The 20,958-nt window shown below is 40.6% G+C and overlaps 1 protein-coding gene across 6 annotated transcripts in view; it reads right to left on the bottom strand.

The window, feature by feature from the left end:
- The window catches only part of AGPAT4 (1-acylglycerol-3-phosphate O-acyltransferase 4), a 68,060-nt gene that overhangs the window by 22,263 nt on the left and 24,839 nt on the right, over positions 1-20,958 (bottom strand). For all 6 annotated transcript variants that reach the window (XM_064708679.1, XM_064708683.1, XM_064708678.1 and 3 more), the window contains one exon: positions 6,830-6,999. In XM_064708679.1, the coding sequence (XP_064564749.1) occupies positions 6,830-6,999 (170 nt within the window). The remainder of the gene's footprint in view (positions 1-6,829; positions 7,000-20,958) is intronic.

The raw sequence follows: 20,958 nt of genomic DNA, 5'->3' as shown, positions 1-20,958 counted from the left end.
AAAATTCCTTAAATAATTAAGCTATCTAAAAGCTTAAGACTGGAAGGCAAGTGCACATCACACAGCTTCACCAGCAACTGTTACACAGAAGCAGAACAGAGGATGACAGAGAGTTCCATTTCTAAGAATGGGGGAACCATTTCTATCAAATGATTTAATGCTTTGCAATAATAGTGCTCCCTCCTGAGAATTTGAGAATTTCATAATTTCAGTGATGGGCTGAGATCAGGACTCCAAACCCACTGCTCCCCTGAGAAGCAGCTGCAGTAATTTCAGTTGCAAGCCATGTTGTACATTAGTGCCCATTATATGAGAGCAGCAACACTGAACTCAGCCTCCTCTTCCAGCTCCACAAACTGGGCACAGAGAAACAGGTTCTCCTTTTACCACCTTCCTGCACAAGGAGGCCAACAGCAGCTCTATCCCCACCACCTCCACCCCACAAAAGAGAAGAAACCTCAACATATTCTTAAAGTTTATTTACAGTAAGTGTTGAGTGTCATAAGAACTACCATAAACTAACCTAAGTGTACTCTGTGTAGAGTGCACAAAGCCTCCAGAACACAGTGTCAGGAGAGACAATGTAATAGCTGTCCTGCACACTTTAAAGTACAGAAATTATAGTCCAAAAAGCTAGCTAAAATGACTATTTCACCATATCTATTTTCTAATACTTTACATATTTTAAAAAGAACATGAGTTTCACAAGAGGCAGGAAAGAAGTTGCATCTAGCCCAGTGATACCAAGAAATGTTACTGTGAGATAAAGTGAAATACAGAACACAAGTAGTGTGTTCCGTAGCACAGGTATAACCACAAAAGCACAACAGATGTCTGAACTCTTCCCTGGGGCACATTCTGATTCTTTTACTGTGCTGATGCATTTTTAAAATTTAAAAGCCCTCTTTTAGACATGTGTGAGAATGACTCCTTAGATGCACATAAAAATAAACTAAATCACCTCATGCTATTTTATGCACCCATCTGTTCTAGCAGTAGAAGGAAGGCTAACAACAGAACTAATCAGACAAAGGAAACTCCTCAGTGCATTATGCTGGAAAGGCTGTTCTTGTGAGGGAGGAATACATCAGGCCTCCCCTTGGAAGCTGCCCTGTATCCTGGGGAATGAGATGCTGGAGAGCAATGCCACAGAAAGGGACCTGGGGGTCCTGGTCACTGGCCAGTTGAACCTGAGCCAGCAGTGCCCTGGCAGCCAGGAGGGCCAGCCCTGTCCTGGGGGCATCAGGCACAGCATCACCAGCTGGGCAAGGGAGGGGATTGTGCTGCTCTGCTCTGAGCTGGGGCAGCCTCACCTCCAGTGCTGGGGGCAGTGTTGGGGGACACAACATAAAAAAAACATTGAACCGTTAGAGAGTGTCCAGAGGAGAACCATGAGGATGGTGAAGAGCCTTGAGGGGCAGCTGAGGTCACTGGGTCTGTTCAGCCTGGGGAGACTGAGGGCAGAGCTCACTGCAGTTACAGCTTCCTTGTGAGGGGAACAGGAGGGACAGGCACTGATCTCTGCTCTGTGGTGACAGTGACAGGACCCAAGGGAATGGCCTGAAGCTGTGTCAGGGAAGGTTTACGTTGGAAAAGGATATTAAGGGTTTAGCATGGAACAGCTCCCCAGGGAAGTGGTCACAGCACCATCTGACAGAGTTTGAGAAGCATTTGGACAATGCTCTCAGGCACGTGGTGTGATTCCTGGGGATGGTGCTGTGCAGGGCCAGGAGTTGGACTTGATGATCCTTGTGGGTCCCTTCCAACTCTGTGTGTTCTGTGATTTTGTGATCCCTCTTAAAATAACTAGAGCTGTTTTGTTTCAGTCATCTACACATGCACAGCTCCTGTGAAAGTACCTGGGGGAAAAAATGCAACTATAATTGACTTCAGCCACTAACTTTTCCTTTACTAAAGTGCTTTGGTAAACATGTGACAGTTGCTTTTAATATTCAAATTCAGCTTGTTCAACAGAAAAATAATCATTAAAAAGTGCTGATTTATTCCACGCAATCTGCCTTCTTGAAGGAAGTCAAACATTTTCAGTGCTCAGAATGGTGTAATTTCAATAGACGTTTAATGAAATTACCACTGGACAGGAACAACTTATCTACAATACTAACGTTTTAATCCAGGTTAATTTATTTTGGCCAAGTTTGTTCAAATGAAATACCCATGAAGTTCTCCTTCATGAATGACTGCACCAACATCACCTTAAAAAAAGTATTTTAACAAACTTGCTTTAGTGCATTTGCTCAACTGTGCTGTCAAAGAAAGAAAATCATGATTCTACATGTCCAGCCTCAGTTATTCAACACCTCTGGTTTAAAGAGCACAACAAAAAGCATGAAATCAATGTGAAAGCTGGAAGTGTCCAACAAAACTTGTTCCTGAGTTTTAAAATAATTTCATTGTAGTGCAAACCATCAGCAACAGCAATCTGCCTTGTAAGTTACTTGCTCTGCAGGCTCCCTTCAGCACTGACATACTTTCAATGATTCCAACTGCTCTACTTTTGAAATATATCACTCCTTCATATTATACTTGCTGGGACATCATGATGGCTAGGTATGTCTCTTTAGTCACTCAAAGCCATCATTCCAGAAATTTAGTTATGCTCCTAATTCCTCATGCTTCATATTGAATGAAATTTCTCCATGTTGGAAAGGTAACACAGACTTACCACTAGTAAGCCTGATTTTGTCCCCTTACACTTCAAATCTAGTTTAAAAATGTGTGAATATATTAAAATGCACAAACAACCTATTGTGCCCACACACCTATTAGTCTCATACAATAATAGAAAAAAGTATCTTCTCACACCTACATTTAAGGCCACACTCAGCTTTTCAAACAGCAAGCTTCAACATAAGCAACTCTCAAATAAAATTAAGTTGCCTGACATATGGAACTGGTAGTTAAGGTTAAAACCACCAGGTTTTGCTTTAAAGCACAGGCAATTTTTGCCAATATTAATGTCTTCATCTCAGACAAATGGCTGTTAAAATTACTAACAAAGCTATTTTATTGCTGCTTTGTCAGACCAAGCAACAAAGCAGTGAATCCAGGCAGGGAGCATAATAAAGTACTTTTGGTAAGAATCCTGAATAACAGCTCCCTCCTCAGAAATAGCCCAAGTCCTGATTTTGAGTTCTGGTGTCCAGTTGGGTCTTTTTTCAAGAGAATGGTTAGCAACACACCTTGAGGAAAGTAAAGGCCACTAATGCATTTGAACGGGGACGCAGTGGTTAGGCTGTCCCAATAAGGTAAATCCTAAGACTGGAATGTCACAGACAGGAAAAGGGAAGGACACAGCAGAGAACCTCATTCATACACATGCTAAGATCTGAGTCTTAAAGAACACTCAGATTCACAAACCTAAAAACAGGCAAGAGACTATGCTACTCCTACTCCATCTCCCAGAAACATCAAAAAAACCCCAACCCTTAAATCACACTGATAAACCAAAGCCACACTGATAGAGCTTTATAAACTTGCAGGGATTACGGCAATTTGGGTATAAGGAGAAAGCCAGTCCAGGAGAAGAGAGACAAGAGAAGGAGCAGAGAAATGCACAAATTCAATGTTTCAACTAAGATCAGAAAAGGCAGTTTTCAAAAGGGAATGACTTTTTTTTTTTGGGAACAAAGGGGCAAGACAAGTTTAAGGATGTTCAAATAAACAAAAAAAAAGTCTGGATTTCAGCTGCAACAGAGCTAATTTTCTTCCCAGTAGCTGTGTTTTGTGTTGAGGAGCAGAATAATGTTGATAACGGATGTTGTAGTTGTTGCTAAGCAGTGTTTACACTACATCAAGGACTCTGGCTTCTCACCACCCTGCCAGCAAACAGGCTGGTGGACACAAAGAGCTGGGAGGAGAGACAGCGGGACAGCTGACTCAAATAGCCAAAGGGATATTCCATACCATTTGATGTTAAGCTCAGTATATAAACCCAGGGGAAAGATGGCTGGGGACTGCTGCTAAAGAACTGGCCTGTGGTGAACAACTCCATTGTGGATCACTTGTTTTATACACTCTGATTCTTTTATCACCATCATTGATTATCATTGTTTTTGTCCCTTCCTCTTCTGTCCTATTAAACTCTACCTCAAGCCCAAATTCCTTCCCCAGTTCTCTCCCCCATCCCATGGGAGGCAGGGAGTAAGCAAGTGGCTATGTGGTGTTTAGCTGCCTGGATGGTTACACCACAACAACCAAGCAAAAATTACTACATTTAAGGGCTTCATTAAAGAAATGTTCTAGCATTTAAATATATAAATATATAATAAATATATATATTAAATATATAAATATATAATAAATATTAAATACTGAGAGTTTGAACATGCATGTGACACTGTTACTGCTGTCTGCCAGAGCTGCAGGGCAGAGTTGGATGTCACAACAAAGCCATTCTGCCTGCTGAAGCCAAGCACAGTCAGTTCCAACTCCTTTGGCTCAAATCTCTCTTCACCTTCTCCCTCTTCCTCCTCCCCAGTCATTTCTCCCCTCTTCACTGGATTAGTTAAGGCAGAAAAGAGACTGAAAGAGTTTTAAAACATGGCCAAACAGGGCAGACAAGCATCATAACAGACACAGGAGACTGCATGCGCAAGATTTCCTTTTCAGCAGCAGCGGACATGAGATAAGCTGAGTAAGGTGTTGGCTGGTACCCAAAGTTTGCATAGAAACTTCACGGAGTATACAATTAAACATCATTAAATATAAACACCCAATGGCTCACAAAGTCCCTGAGCTAAAAAACACCAGAGGCTATGACACCTCAGAAAGGCCCCTGTGCAACCTGCCTCTTTCCTGGAACTCTTTTCCATAAGCCATAAAGGTCTTTATGTTCCTAACTGTGCTGCCACACCATGACGTGAAACTCTGCACAAGGGAAGCTCATGTAAGGCAGCACAAGTCACCAACCTTCACTCCTCATCACTGCACAATCACCTACCCTTGCACTGGCCCAAGACAAGAACCAGTACAGCAATATAGGCAATCCAATCAGGAAAATCCCTGTCTGGTATTTTCCATTCTTTATGCCTTTTTTTTTTTTAACATGGCTTAAGAAGAACTTGGGCTGGTTGCCCCAAAAGGGAAATGCACTGCTTTGTTAAGTAAAGACATCTATGCAAATGAGAGCACGTGGAAACTATTTCTTCTGGGAACAGTTTCTGGGAAGTAAAACCACAGCACATTTCTCAGGACTGAAATAGTTTTGTGTTGGTTGTTTGGGTCTTTTGTTTACTTGCTTTTGTTTTGCTGTTAAAGAAAAAAAAAGCAAAACCACAACCAGCATATATCAGTTTCTAAAATAATCCTAAAATTAGCATAAATGCAAACTGAATAATATATGCAAGCAGCCAAAAAAAGGAAAAATATCTTTTCAGTTAGTGCAGCACAGTAATTTCAACAGTTGTTTCTACTTTGTGGTTTCCTTATGTGTAGGTAACAACATAAAATACTAAAACAGAAACCTTATTAACTTGGAAAACTATTAAAAAAATTGCAGCTAGTAAGATTCCATCCAACTACACAGCAACAATGTAAAACAAGTTATTTTTCACCTTGTAGGCCCCTTTTACATTGTGCAGAAACAATCCCTCAGTTTTCTGCATTGGTGTTTTCTGAAGAAGCACCTGACCCTCTAAAACACAGCTTTATTTAGAGAACTGAGGGCATTTGGCTTACCAAATTAGACAGACTGTACTTCAGCACCACTGTTTTTTTGCACATAGGAACAGGTTTCCCTACATTTCCTACTGTTCCATGCCATCCTGCAGCTCTTGACTTGTACACTCAAGTCCTAGATAACATGGCAGAAGTTACTCAGAAGCCAACAGCCATTTTGGTTACACAAATAGCCTGTAATGCTTAGGTTCACTTTCCTTCCCTTTTAAGGCCCTGTTTTTGTTAAACAGACTGCCATTATTCTAATTTGAAAGTGACAGAAGTGGTGCCTAAATGTCCAGAAAATGCAAGAAGTCCAAAGGGAAGGCCGCAAAAATCAGAGCTTCACACAATCCAAGGTCAGGACTTTTGCCAGAGGCCAGTATCAAAGCTACAAGGATGCTGAAGAACACTGCCAAAATGAGCCACTGGTTTTCCTCCTTGTGAGGGAGGGACTCTTATCTAAATCCTTTATAGACAGATAATATCATCACCATCACAGAATGAAGTCAGGCTGATTTAGATGGGGGCTTGAATTATCCCCATGATCTGACAGGGGAAACAAAAAAGCAACCCAGAAAACAAAGGCACATGAACCCCTAGCTTAATGTAGTAGTGTATTCAACCATGAATAACTCATGCCTCCCCCATCTCTTACTGCTTTTAGTTACTGCTTTCACTTAAGATGTAGCCTGCCTCTCTCATCTTAAGTGATGGCTGCTCTTTCATTTTGAGAGAGGCAGGCTACATCATTCAAACTCTAGCTGTGGATTTGTAAGGCTACAATGGAAAAAGCAAACAAATTCTGTAATTAAACCGGGAAAGAATCACGGGTTAGCTTATCTTTGTGCAGCACATGGAACTGCAATAGTTACTTAGTAAACACACAGAGGGAAATAACTGTAATGATCTCCACAGGTTAAGAAAATATTTCCTTCATCAGCTTTAACTGCAATGCTTTTAAAATAGCTGTGGTTTCCTGAGCCATCCTGTCTCCACACACTCGCACTGCACTGCTTTAGGTTCACCTCTAATTTTGGACAGCAGCCTAGTGAAATTTGAGCACAGATCTGTTAATTCAAAAACACAATTAACTTATTTTGCTGTTTTTTCCACATCCAAGGAGATTTATCTTATATACTAAGTAACTCACCCCCAAGACCCCAAATCTCTCACAAAAGTTCCAACCACAGAGAAAGTCAATTTCAAAGTTGTGATTAAGGATTACGATGGCATTCTCCTTCCCGTACTTGTGGTAACTCTCTGGGTCAGTGTAAAGGGTGCAATCGGTGCCTGACCACCATTCCAGCAACATCACCATCTCTGAAACAAAGAATGAGAAATATGTGAATGCACACAGTATCTGCAAAACCACAAGTCAGTAATGTGTTGAAAACATCAGTCACCTCAATGGCATGTGGCAAAGAAAGTGCTGTAATGAAGAACACGTAAGAGGGCTGTTTAAAACACAGCTATCTTTACAAGCTGGAAAGCGGTTTCTCAGCAGTATCCTAGTGACTATCATATGCCTTTCATTTCCTATTTGCTTGTTCCATTATCAAGCACAGGCTTGCACTGTACACTTTGTGTTTGTTTTGCTTGGAACTTTAAGTCTGACCAGAAGACTTGTGAATCAAACCTTTATTTAGTGAAATCACTCTGGTCTGGGGCACAGGAAATTGAGGTGAGTCAGTAAAGCCAAGAAACTCAGAGCTCTATCTCCACAGAGATGGAAAATGAAAACCTGAAAAAAATGGCTCTCCTAAAGCAACCCATGTCTTGAGCTGGGAGTATTGTGGGGCTAAATGAAAGCTGTCTGTCTGAGACTGAAAAGGAGTTAAGGGACACGTCTGCCTCCCGACAAAGCTGTCAGGAAAGTTCTGAACCAAAGCAAAGGTCTAATGCAAGGGGCTATTCCTTGTTAAGTGAAACATATCTCTCTGGTGTCACATGAATGCCTCTGCTGGAAGGATGACATAACCAAGATGCTCTCCTGGCTTAAGACGAGCCTGAAGGCACGAAAAATGCTCATTTACCTCATGAAAGATCAAAATCAGGCCAGTCTTTGAAACACATTTGAATTCCTTTTCCACTTTGGTCCCTACTGGTCCCATCTACTGACAGAAAACATAAACCAGCTAGGAACAGGTCTACATTTCCAGCCATCATGAGTAAAATTATCTGCCTGAAGCTCTTGGATGACATTGTGCTGTACAATGGAGAACAGGCATTAATGATCTGAATGAATTCTGTCTAACAGTGCTACAGGCAGGCTAACAGACAATCTCTATTCAGGTAACATTACCTTAATATACCTTAATAAAAGCGTGTTTATGATACAGATAAATGATTGACTTGTCACTCCACTTGCTTACTTCTAATCAGGGAACGTGACTACTACTGCAGCAGGAGTACATTATTATTTAATGCATGCAATTATGCATCAAAACAATAGCCTGAGATGTGGAGGGAGACCTAAAGTGAGATATGCCAACCAGGGAATGGCAGATTTCACTGACTGCAAGCTAATTTTTCAGTGAAAACCAAAGATGTTCAAATCTCAGCAAGGCAGCTGTGAAGATACAGAAGCAAATACCTTGAAGACTTCCCCTGCAAAGTGCTGCCTGTGAAACACACTAAGGTCATAGATTTCTATTAAATTTATACTGGAAATAAAAGCCCCCCACTCCCTGAAACACAGCAAAATTGAGTAATAGCTGGGGGAAAAGAACCATCCCACATTGTAATTTGCAAACTTTTGCAGAATCTACAGTCACATCCTAGGGCAGAACACCATCACAGAAAAGAAAGGGAATTAGCGACAGGATTCAATCTTTTGCTTAACTAGGAATCCAACTAAGAGAAAAAAATGACTGCCACATGACTTTCCCTCTTTATAACACCTCCTGCCATTAAATCTATTCCCTGGGAAAGAAAACCAAACAGCCAGAGATGACGAAGGTAAGCCTGTCTTGACAAAAAAGCCAACTTCACCTGAGAAAAGTCATCCCACTTCAAGTGTGAATTTTTTATTTATTTTGTCTTTTACTAAGGAATTTGAACAAAACTAATAACATATCGTGAATCTCACTATACAGGTGTGCCACGTGCACAGAGCTCTTCAGTTTGATAGATTCAGTTTCAAATACATTCCAAAAAAGCACAAGCAAAATTATTTCTAGATGTGCTTTGATTTTTCAGGCTTCATATAAGCAGGATTTTTGTTTGAATAAATACTGCAGAAATAGGTCCCTATCCCTCACCTCACATGCCTTTTGTCACTGATGTGCTCAGGCAGCTGCTGCAGGAACACAGAGCAGGCACTGAACACCACTGTATTTAAAGACAGTAAAAACCATCTGCCAACCTCTAATTTCTAAACATGTTTCTTTCCCTCATCTTCCCTACTCCTTCTTTCCCCCTCTTCCTAGCCTCCTTTCTCCCTGTGGATCTCAAGCAATGATAAGTAGTGTCAGTTTGTGCTACTCTTGCATTGTGTCACCAGCTTACTTCCACAGCCTTGCACAGAAATTTATTACCCAGCAATCTGCTGTGTGGCTCAGGCACACAAGGTCACCCACTCACACTCTCCTCCCTCCTGCGCAGTACAGAGATGGTCAGAGGAAGTTTCTTCCTTTGTATGCCAGCCATAGTGTATGAGCAGAAATCAATTGCATAGAGAGTAGAAAAAAAGTTTCTTTTGCCCCTTTAATGAGGTTTTGGAGTTTTACCGCCACAACTGAGCTGATGAATACATATTCAACCACATTGTGGGGGCTCCTACCTTTCAAGCAGTTCCCACCTTCAAAGCAATTCCTCCAGTGACACTGCCAAACAATTAAGGCAAAGGAAGGAGAAAATCCATAGGAACTTGAAATCTCCACTCCCTGCTTTGAAGGCAGACTCCTTGCAGGGCATTACAACTAGCTTCAGAAGAAGCTGATGGCAGAGAGAAATCATAACTTCAAATGCTTAATATGGATACTCTGTGTGCCTAGGAATTTTGAGCTTTTTTACCTCTCTGAAATAAAAAACCACTCATCCTGCTTCAAAGAACACCCCTACCTCCTGCAAGAGTAGATAGTTTCCTTGCCCTTCACTGCACAAATCTGAGCTGCTCCAATGCCAATACTTCCAGAACTAGTAACTAGGAAAAAAATCTCCAAGGCAGAGCTGAACTGTAAGCCATTAAATGAAAAACAGCATTTAAGGCAAGAAGGGGAACACACAGAGTTTACTGAGACTTACACCTCAAAGTTTTGCAAGAATGAGCCATTAAAACAGTTAACACTGTTATTCTGTAGAAGGTGTTAGAAATTCCTTTAGCTAACTATTCTTGATAAGGACCAGATGACCTGCTGTGGCTCCTTCTAACCTTATCCATTCTGTAATTATGGGATAAACATGGAAACATTTGCTCACAAGATTAACTACAACTTACCTATTTTAAAGTTTCATTAAAAGCATAATTCTGCATTGACTCAATAGGAACAATAATTTGTAAATGCAAAAGTAAGTGCACAACCTTATATAAAGAGCTACAGAACTGTTTCCCTCCATGACATTCTTCATGTCCTTTAATCTCTTCATTTTCTTTAATCTGTGTATCAAGGCAACATCAAGAAAAAGAACTCAGAAAATTCTTATGGGAATATATAGTAAAAGCATAGCAAACTCTCCCATATAAATAAAAGCATAACAAATGGGCAAGCTGTTGGCCATTATTTCAAAGAGCAAACAGGGTGAATAGCTGCATGATAAATGACTGCACTGCATACAACACTGGGGAAAGCATCCTAAAAAATGCAAAAATAAGGCTAAAGACAGACTGACAGGTAGCACAGTCCAGAGTCTGTGCCTTGCAATAACTTACTACTTTTCCAGATTTTCAGACTACACCTATTAAGGCCACTTCCTAAGAATTTTTCATAGAATGAAGTCTACAGGTAACTAAGAAAAGCAAGTCTACATCTCCCCTAAACTACTTATAAGCTCTCTGTGCATGACAGGCAGGGTTAAACCTCTGAATTCACTGCAAAGCTGCCTGAGAGTTTTTCGAAATACTTCCAAATATTCCTTACAGAGGCCATTCCACCGTTTCATTCTGCTGTCTAACCTGACCAGGCATTTATTAATTTATTTTTGGTCTCTACTTTCTTCTTCTCTACAGAAGCTGCAATTAATTTTGAGGAAAACTTGAAAGCAGGAATTATGCTTGCATTGATTAGGTACATGAAACTAGAACTCAGAGCTGATATTGCTACATGTCCACAGGAAAAATGTTTAAAATAAATTATTTTTATAAAAAACATATATATCTTTCCTGTGAGGGGCAACAGAAACTAGTTCTTGGGGGAAAAACCCCCTGCAGCTGGAAAGTCAAGCAGTGCCTCTCTCCCTTCCCCCAGATAAGTGGGAGGGCATACAGGAAGCCCAGCCAGACCAAGCATCAGCTTTCCAGCTTCAGATTCTCTTCTATGAACGTGTTGCACAAATGAGGTATAATGGAGTTTTCTGGTTCACTCCAACACAGAGGGCCTGGTCTTCCACCTGTGGGGAAACGTAGGATGCCTGGTGTTCTGTGATTTTGTGGGTTTAAACAGAAGACCAAAATCCAGTCCCCTCTTTCCTTAGCACCACCACACGTCCCACTCCCCACCCCCACCATCTACTGCAGCTGGTGGTGAAACCATTGATATCTCTGGATTTGTTTCTCCCTCCCTTAAAGCTGTCCTGCAGCAAAAGTACTGGCTGATGGCAGGGAAGGGTTATGGGGAATCATGCACACAAATTTAAAAGGAAAAAAAAGCAAAACCCTTCTCTTGTGTCTTCAGGTCTGGTTTTGCAGATTTTTGCCCCAGTCTCCTTGGAAGACCCTTTAAGCAACTTCCTTGAATAACACTTTAACTAATTACATGTCTGTGCTTTTAAGGACAGAAATCACCATCAGAGAGGAAGGAAGAAATGGTGATTGTAATTCCCCACTCGTCACAATGAGTTACTGGATGTGCTTGCAAGGAGAAAGATAAGCACAGAACAGCCCTTTCACATATTCAGGTTCCAAGTCACATATGTTTGCTTGCAGGAAATTATTTTAACGTACCTTTCTTCAACAATCATATATTCCAACACAGATAATGCGCTGCATTTGCCACAAATGACTGGGGACAGTATAGCACGTGCTGACCAAAGGAATTAGTACAACAAACAGTGAAAGAAAACATGTTGCTTGGCAAGTTCCTATGGCACTGATGTTTGCTCTGTATGGGCAAAAATCAGGCAGTTGCTCTCTTCCGGATGTGGTTTCTTGTTGTCCAAAACACCACTGGCTTTTTCTACTGTGTGCAGAAGCAGCACCACAGAGGAACTGCTTAGCAAAGAACAAATGCTGACAGCTCATTCACTGCCAGCTACTGTGCAAAAGGAACACCAGTCTCGTTCCAATGCTTTCTTTTAAGCAGTTTCCTATACACGTGTACACACACCCCCAAAAATATTTTTTGATTTTGGCATCCTTGGCCTACTTGTAGGCTTTATTATTTTAAGCCTGCATATCTTTAAGAAATAGTGTCCCTTCCAAGCTATTTGAATAAACCATTCACTGTTACCAATGGCAGAACATGACCAGTGGGTTTATTACAAAGACCTTAACACTCACTTCCTCATGGGAATTAGTTATCAGCAGAAGGGACATGACAGCCTGAAAGGAAGTGCTCAAGCTACCAACTCCAGCTAGCAGGTGATCCCAATAAGCTTGTGGGAAGAAGTCACTGACCCTCTTACAGTGACAAGTTATTTGAGAAGGAGAAACAACATGTATCTGTCCTGAGAACACATACATGTTTTCCATGTTGGTGGATTCATACGAGTGACTTCTGCTTCCTCTTAAAGAAAGCCTAATCTATAATACTCTAAAACCAGTCAGAAGATAGCTGGGAAATGATGATTATGAAGCTATTGTTAATGCCACCTCCACGATGCCTGTGTACCTCCAACACACTATTCCACAGACAATTCTGTTACTGTCTGCTCTGTATCCCTACTCTACCTAAATACCTATGACCAATTCTCCTTCCTCTGACAGGCTAAATGGGGAAACAGATAAATTAACCTTCAATCAACTGTTCTCAACTTGAGTTTAATCTGAATATTGCAATTTCTCTTTTAAACTTGAAGAAGGCTTTCTGCGTGCAAATCCTTTCTAATTTTTCAGCTATGTCACAACTGGTCAAATAAAAACAATGCTTTTGATGACAAAACATTTACATGATCCATTTTCCTTAACCCTCTCCCAACTGTGCTCAACCAGACAACATCACCCCAAATAGTAAAGACCACATATGCCAGAGCCTCCTGTAAACCATGAGGACAGTGCCTGTGACAGTACCTCATGATGTCTGTACAACAGCACTGGTCACAAGTAATTCCCACCAAACCCACAGCCTGTGGAGGAGCCCCACACCAGAGCAGGGGGACGCCTGAGAGGAGGCTGAGACTCCATGGGAGACCCATGGAGAGAGGGGCCCTCCTCCCATGCTAGAGCAGCCTGTCCTTGAAGAACTGTACCCCATGGAAGAGTGATCCAGGCTGCAGCGGTTTTGGGAGGACTGTTGCCTGTGGGATGGACTCACATCGCACCAGTTTGCAGGGAGCTGCTAGTCCTGAGATGGACTCAGGCTCGAGAAGTTCATGGAGAACTGTCTCCTGTGGGAGGGACCCCACAGTGCAGCAGGGGAACCCTCTCCCTGACCAGTGGGAGAAACCACGGGTGAGAAACTGCCTATAACCCTCATTCCCTGTCTCCTTCTGCCACTGGGGTAGGAGGTAGGTCTGGGAAGGAGGGAAGGGTGGGAGAAAGTGTTTTTAAGGGCTTCTTTTACTTCTCATTGTCCTGTTCCTGCTTTGTTATTAATAAATTCACTTCATATCTCTAAGTTGAGCTGTTTTGCCTGTGATGGTATTTAATGAGTGATCTCTCTCTTGCTTCTTAACTCACGACCACTTTGTTTAATTTTCTCTTCTCTGTCCAGCTGCAGAGGGGAAAGAGTGAGAGGCTTTGGTAGGTGCCTGACACCTGGACAGACTCAACCCATGACACATGCACACCTACAGTATGCTCTTCTGAGGTGGATTGTGAGGATGAAGAAGGAACTCTGAAGAATTATACTCTTGAGTGTTTATGTCACAACTGCTATGTGAGGCCTGCACTACAAAACAGATTTTCTGGGTAAGAAATAGCATGAAAATTTCCGCTCTGTCCTTAGCAGAAGGAAGCATCTTATCTCAGTGAGCAGCAGCTGGTGTCAGGTTCCATGAATATTAGATGATGTTTTTTAATAAATTATTCAGTATTTGATGTACATAAACCAAGAAGCCTGGGACGTTCATCTGTACAAGCACAGATAGGGAGAAGAGATGAGTGCTGAGAGAAGAAACTTGTAGGTGAAAAAACTTAAAATAAGGTGTTAATAAGTGTTCTGCAGTGATCAGTAATGCAGCATTTGACAGCCCTTATCTGATTAGCTGGGGCTTGCACAGCAACCGCTTTCTAAAGAGATAAACAATTTTCTTATTCAGGCACATAGACTAACGTAGGACAAAGCAAAACATCACCTGATCCATCACACATCCCTCTCCTGTCAAGCCCTCATTAAATATGACCCCACATCATGCCTTACCCTGGGGTAACTTCTGTGTCCCACTGATGGAAATGCTGAAGCAATGAAGCTTAAAAGAACAGTACATACAATGTTACTCCAGTTCTCGTTTGTACCGTTAGGGTGGCATGCTGCTGTCTAAATCCCAAACCAGAAGCTTAAATGAAGGCAGGGTGACCTACATTGAGCTTAAGTAAGTACCATCTTTAAATGATAGAATCAAAAAATCAAATCTAGTAAGTACAAAGTGGTTACAAATCTGGTCTCACAAAACACCAAATAAAAAAGTACTTGCCATCAGGTATTCAAGTTTCTACCATTTCTTTTCAAGCATTTTGTTGATGCCAGAAAGGCCAGGAAAAAAAAAAAAGGACTTCAAATCTAGGCAATGTTAAGCCATTCACAGAGTACAATGAAAGAAATTCCTATTAATAAACTTTGTGGATGATACAGAGTCAGAATAGAATTTAAGACTCAGATGACCTTGAGAGGTAAGGTAACATAAATGGAATTAGTTTTCATGGGATGCATCGCTGCTTCTTGCCGATGTAATAATCTTGCAGAATTAATAAAAATAGAGCCTCATAATTTGGAAATGACAGAATTATCTGGGAACATTATTTTGCCACTGAACACTTCTGCTCCATTCATATTATGCAGTCCTAAGACTGAAATCAATGGCAAAGGATGTTTGTTCCTGGAGAGAAGGGAATTGGGCATTGCACTACTGAGAGAATCTCTGGGCATGCACACCAGTACCAGACATCCATGCCCAGGAAGGAAACACTGAAACAAAGCAGATGCAGACCAGGTCTGTCAGGATCACCCAAAAGCAGAAAAGTTTGGCTCACTGGAGCTTTAAAACAAATGCTAGAAGAGGACTGGGTGGGCTCCCTACAAATATGGTTTATGGATATGGAAAGTTAACTGTACAGAACAAGAACAATTTAAGCTAAATACCACTAGCTGAAGAACATCCATGCCTAAAGTGACTAAAATTACAGGCATCCAATATTCTGAAGATTGTTCTGATTACTCTGTCAGATAAAAATGCACAGCAGCTTTGTAAATTGAGTAAGAATCATCTTAAAAAAACTATATTATACCACTGCTAGAAATTCAATGGCTCACTAACTCCTTTCTAGTCCTATTCTCTGTAACTAGGAAAGAAAGTGAGATTTTTCCAAACAGACTGCCTTACAGACCTCTCTCCTCTCTTACATCAGTGCTTGAGAAACACTGCAGACTGAGAAACACTCTGCTACCCCAGGCTGCAATGAGTATTCTGTGGACCTAGGGGAAGACAGTATCTTGCAGCAATCAGCAAAGGCTTCTGTTTAAGCAGGGTAGCACCAGACAGAAACCTTTCCCAAAGGAGTTCTCTGCTGAAAATCACCTGCCAGGAGGCCAGGACCTCAAAATTTGAGTATCCAAATAAGCAAACATGAACCAAGCTAATAGATGTCAGTCTTGACTTGTATTTATTCAATCATGATTGACTTCTTTGACATGAATCCTTAATTATAGGGTGATCAGCATTGTCCACACTCAGGTCTCATGCCTTCATTCAGAACAAAAGCACACACACTCATGTGACTGGGTTGATTTTGCCATATGCATTAGGGGAGTTATTTGACTCAAGTGAATCATGTTTAACTCACGTATTTAGTTAAAAAGACTTATTCTCACACAATCTTTCTCCTTCTTGCACATACTCTTTCAACAGCCTTTATGTCTATATATACAAATTTATCCTCCTTAGTTTGAAATGAAAAATGAAAAATTTGGGCTTTAGAAGGAAAGCATTTCAGAACAAGAGAAAAATCCCATTATTTTGATGCTCTAAATCCCTGCCATCATCGCATTTAACCTGCATTTTCAGCTACCGACAAGAACTGACATGAGTTTATCTCTGAGAAAAATGACTGATGATAGAAAAAAACTATGAGCTGGTAAAGCAAGCAATCTTCAGCACAAATAGGAAAAGTGAATTAGGAAACTCAACAAAAGGTAAATTAAATCCTAAGAAAATCTGCAGTATTTTTAAATAAAGCCACTAGTTATCAAGAATTACATTTCATAGGGGTGAAAACACATAAAAAGAAGGAACTATGGTGTCTGCAGAATGGCAGAACAAGAAAACCAGGGCTAATGGCTTCCAAGGTTTCTATACTTTTCCAGTAACATTTAAATCTGGATTTTGATTTTAGACAATTGGTGCACTCAGGAGAAATATCAACATATTTCCAGATATAAAATGCTATTAATGATATTAATAGCAAATTATAATTATATTTGTTATATTAATAGCATTAATATTAAAACAATTAATTTTTAGACTCAAGTCAAGGCATATAACTTCTACTTAGCCTTCTTCTGCACAAGATATTCTACCTGAATTTCAATAATGGAAGAAAAAACTGACAAAGCTCCTGTATTATATAATCAGAATTAATGGTGAATAACCACAGAACCCCTATCACTGAGAACACTGTTCAGAACAAAACTATTATTCATTTTTCACTTGCATTCTATGAATTCCCTCTCCCTGCCTGTAATCTTACAGCATCTCATCACGTGAGGTCTTGAGAGACAAGAACTATGTCCCAGTGCTTATTTTAGATTCTTAATCCCTATCAGTGACTTTCACAAAATGTTCTTTAAAGGGACAATAAGGTCAGAAACTACAAATCAAACAAATGGCTTTCATGAATTAAAAATAAAGTACTACAGATCAAATATACCTATCAAGTATCAAGCGGTGATTTTTGTCCTAGGTGCAGCCTGTAACACTTCAAGATGAATGAAAATATCTAAATATATATGAAAACCTCCAATTTTTCTCACTGAAGAATATAACACACGAGAAAGTGCAATTTCTGTTAAGACAAACATATATCCAAAGCAACAACAATATTACACCACACTTAAGGACATTAGAGCCTCTCAATTCACATTTAGTTTGATTGTGCTCGCATTTGTCTTTCCTCAAAGCTTTTACAAAACTAATCCACTGCTGGAACATCACAACCTGCTCAGACAGCCTGCAGATCATGTGCTCCAGCAGATGAGGATGCAAATGAGCCATTTGCTTCTTTAACCTCTCACTGCTCGAACTGAAAGGGTATCCACAAAAAAAAAAAAAAAAAGCATTACCATCTTCCTGCTATGTAGTCTCGGAGGCCCAGTATAACTGCGAAAATTCTGCACAAAGAGGTAATAAGTGTTTTGTTTTTTTTATATCTGGTGCAAGCAACAGTGTTGTACTCTTAGAACTATTTGTGTTGAATAATCGTCCCAGAAAACAGAGGTTTAGCTTACACGGTCCATTGAAATCTTGAATCATCAACGAGCTCCGTGTTTATCCTCATCTATTCATTTTCCAGAAAGAGAACCTCTGGAAGTTAGAAAAGTCAGGCTCCTCTTCTCTAGTAACCCAGGCCATTTTCCTATTCAGTGCTTTGCAAATTATGAGGAGTAGCAGCCAGACATACCATTTCAGGTTGGTACAGGAGAAACAGTTTAAAAGGCACAATGTGACTCGTAGCAGTAGTAAAAGAAAGACCTGTCATACAAACTAGTCATGCACATGTCAGGAGCAGAGAAGTATCATAAAATCATATGCATATGCACTACTGATATTTCTGTCAACTTTATAATGAGTATTTCTGTCACCACAGCAAAAGAAAAGAAGGAAACTTTTCAAGATTTAACAAGGGCATACAATATTACATAAAGTATACTAGGTAGAAAATATTACCCCATTACAGAGTAATCAAAACTGTAGTGGATTCTCAGGAAAAAAAAACCACAGCCAATTGCAAGTCCATTATTTCCTTGAATTTAGCTTTATTCCTTTCTGAATTACCTTTACCACCTTCGTGGCCTCAGCTTTCTCAAAATGAAAGATATGCAGGATCCATGTGACTCACCCACTTAGATGTGGCATTTACCAGCTTGCAAAACAACAGGGGCTTCCCACCTTTCAGGCCATACACACTACTGATTTACCATGGATCAGAACACTCAGCTTTAACTCATGCAGGCTCACACCTCCTCTTTACTAAGGAAGACCTACAGATTTTTAGAAATAACTCTTGAAGGACGTCCAGACTTCTCACAGGATTTCAGACATGCAAAGTTAAGAGAAGCACAGTAACAGCATCAGCTCTATCAGACCTATCAAGTGCAGACGGCACATTTTAGGCTGCCAGGTGGCACTGTGCCAGAGGTCTTTGTGGTTCTGTGCAGGCCATTTGGACCTCCTCTGAAGTCTTGCCTAAAAAGCTGGAAAGAAGAAAGCCAAAGCAAATAAACATTATTTAGTATTTGAGTTTACTGAGCTGTATTTGAAGGCTTAGACAAGAACCTTCTCTGGTATCAATACTGCTGATTAATGTCCTTGCAACATCTTGCACCACTAAGAAAAAGGAACAGGAAGAGCCATGAGGTCCTGTCTAATTAGGGGCTTGTTACTTGAAAATTTCTACCAGTTCAAATCTTTCTCCAAGTGGAATTGCCAAGTAATGCAATTGTAGTGAAAGAAACATCAGCTTGTTCAGCTGAAGGACAGAAATCACCCATGTCCTAGGCTGCTGTGAGCAACACTCCTTTCAGCTTTTTTCTGGCTGCCAAGGGTGTGACTGAGAAGCTTGTGAGCCAAGCTTCTAGCTTCAGCTACATGTCATGCACAGGGTTTTCCAACAGCTTGCCTCTGTGGGACAAAGCTTGCATGGAGGCTTCCACAAGGAAAAACTCAACTAAGTCTTCCAAATCTAGATGCTCCAGCATATCAGATCACTCCCTGACATAGTAAAGCAGTGGGCAAGTGAGCAGATTTCAAGGTTCAACATGGAAGACTTTGATTTATAAACTTTATGCAACAGATGCATACTCTTGAAGAGAAAGAATAGAGCTTCTTCTACTGAGGATCCAGCATCAAATCTGAAGAGCAAGCCTCTCTCTACTCTTAGTGAAGAAAAAAAACAGCTGAACAGCAAAGAAAAAATAAATCTAAAAGAAGATTCAAAATGCTGTTTTAAAATACGCTTCATTTTTGCAAATCAGAGTTGGCCATTTATCAAAAAGCTGACCCAACAAGGAATGTGGACAGGAAGGAGCATTTCACCGGCCATTCCCATTCCTGGGAGGGGGGACAGAGGGAGCCCTAGGCTGGCCAGAGCCCACTGGTCACCCCTCAGATGCAGAGAGCTAAGGCAGGGTATGCAGGGCACAGAACCAGCCTTCAGGTAAGCACACAAGGCAGTGTTCTTTTACAGAGCACAGGGCACACACAGGTTGCAGAAAGAGGAGCTCACAGGTAATTGCTCAAGGAATGCACTACACAGAGGCAGCCTGTGACTAGAAGGATATGCTAAAGGAACACTTCATAAAGTGTGTCATTTTGAATAATAAAGTACGAACAAAGCTTTCACTTCAAAGTGGTAACAAATCAACTCTGCCCAACACTTACTAATTTGTCAACATAACTTCAAGACAAAAATCACAGATAAGGAGAGAGATCAAATATATTGCACTGTTAAAAACCAAGCCAAACCAATGACTGATGGTGTACAGATTTTTTTTCCCCTCCACTTTTCTTTATTTCCCTCAAACACACACTGACATTTACTTAATATGGCCAGATTCTCAACTGGCATAAAAATAATCTTTGTCTGTGGTCTAGTTACTGTTAATACCATGCTGAGTTACACAAAATAAGGATCAGACTCATCACACCTACTAGAAAGCTGAAGTTTATCTGTGCTTTGATCTTCCTAGCAATTTCATCTCAGTTGCTTAGTGGTAGAATTAAAACCTGCATATATATGTGCATAAAGTGGCTAATGTACTAAGTGAAAAATATGCTGCTTTATTAAAATATTATGACTGTATTATACAGTGATAGTTCTGGTGCTTGCTGCGTCTCAGCTCCATGACGAAGATCCATTTGATTTTCTTATAAAATTGACACAAAAGAACACTATTGATAAGAAGGGGATTCACCCTTTTTAATGGGCTGTCATCAGTGGTTTCTAAGATGAAACGCACAAAACAAAATAAACAGTTTAATATGGCCAAGCCAGCATTCCTGTAATGCAGCCAAACTGAAATTGCTTTGGGAATCAAGATCAGAATCAGACTTAATGCAAGATGTTAAATGCACAAGTCTTCAAGGTATACAGAAAGCCAGAGTGTGCTTTCCTCATAGGCGCCATAATAGGAACCAAAAACTTGTGGTTAAAACATGTAAATTAAGGCATTTTTCCAGTGTCTGACCCAGCATTTGATCTGGGCACAAGCCTTCACAGGACCCTTCCAGTTACTGCAGGTGTTTGGCACACCACCTCACTTCTTAGCTTCACTCCAGTTCCCATTCCCATACTGCCTTCTCTCTCAAAACATATAAACATCATCCAAGTTTAATCAAACAGATTCTCCTTCTACCCTAACATACATGAAATGTAAAATCCAGTATTTCTTCAGGTGAGCAAGAAATTTTAAGTCAGCATATGCATTCTTGAAAAAACTTGCAAGTGATCCTTCTTTCTCTGGTGCAGTTCTGAGCTAGGAGTGGAAAAACAAGTTTTGTTCACTTCTTTAGCCACTGTTCATTTTAGCTATC

The sequence above is a fragment of the Zonotrichia leucophrys genome, chromosome 3 (assembly GCF_028769735.1).
Source record: "Zonotrichia leucophrys gambelii isolate GWCS_2022_RI chromosome 3, RI_Zleu_2.0, whole genome shotgun sequence".
NCBI lineage: Eukaryota > Metazoa > Chordata > Aves > Passeriformes > Passerellidae > Zonotrichia > Zonotrichia leucophrys.
Note: the sequence above shows the minus strand (reverse complement) of the source record. Positions and strands in the feature narration are given on the sequence as shown.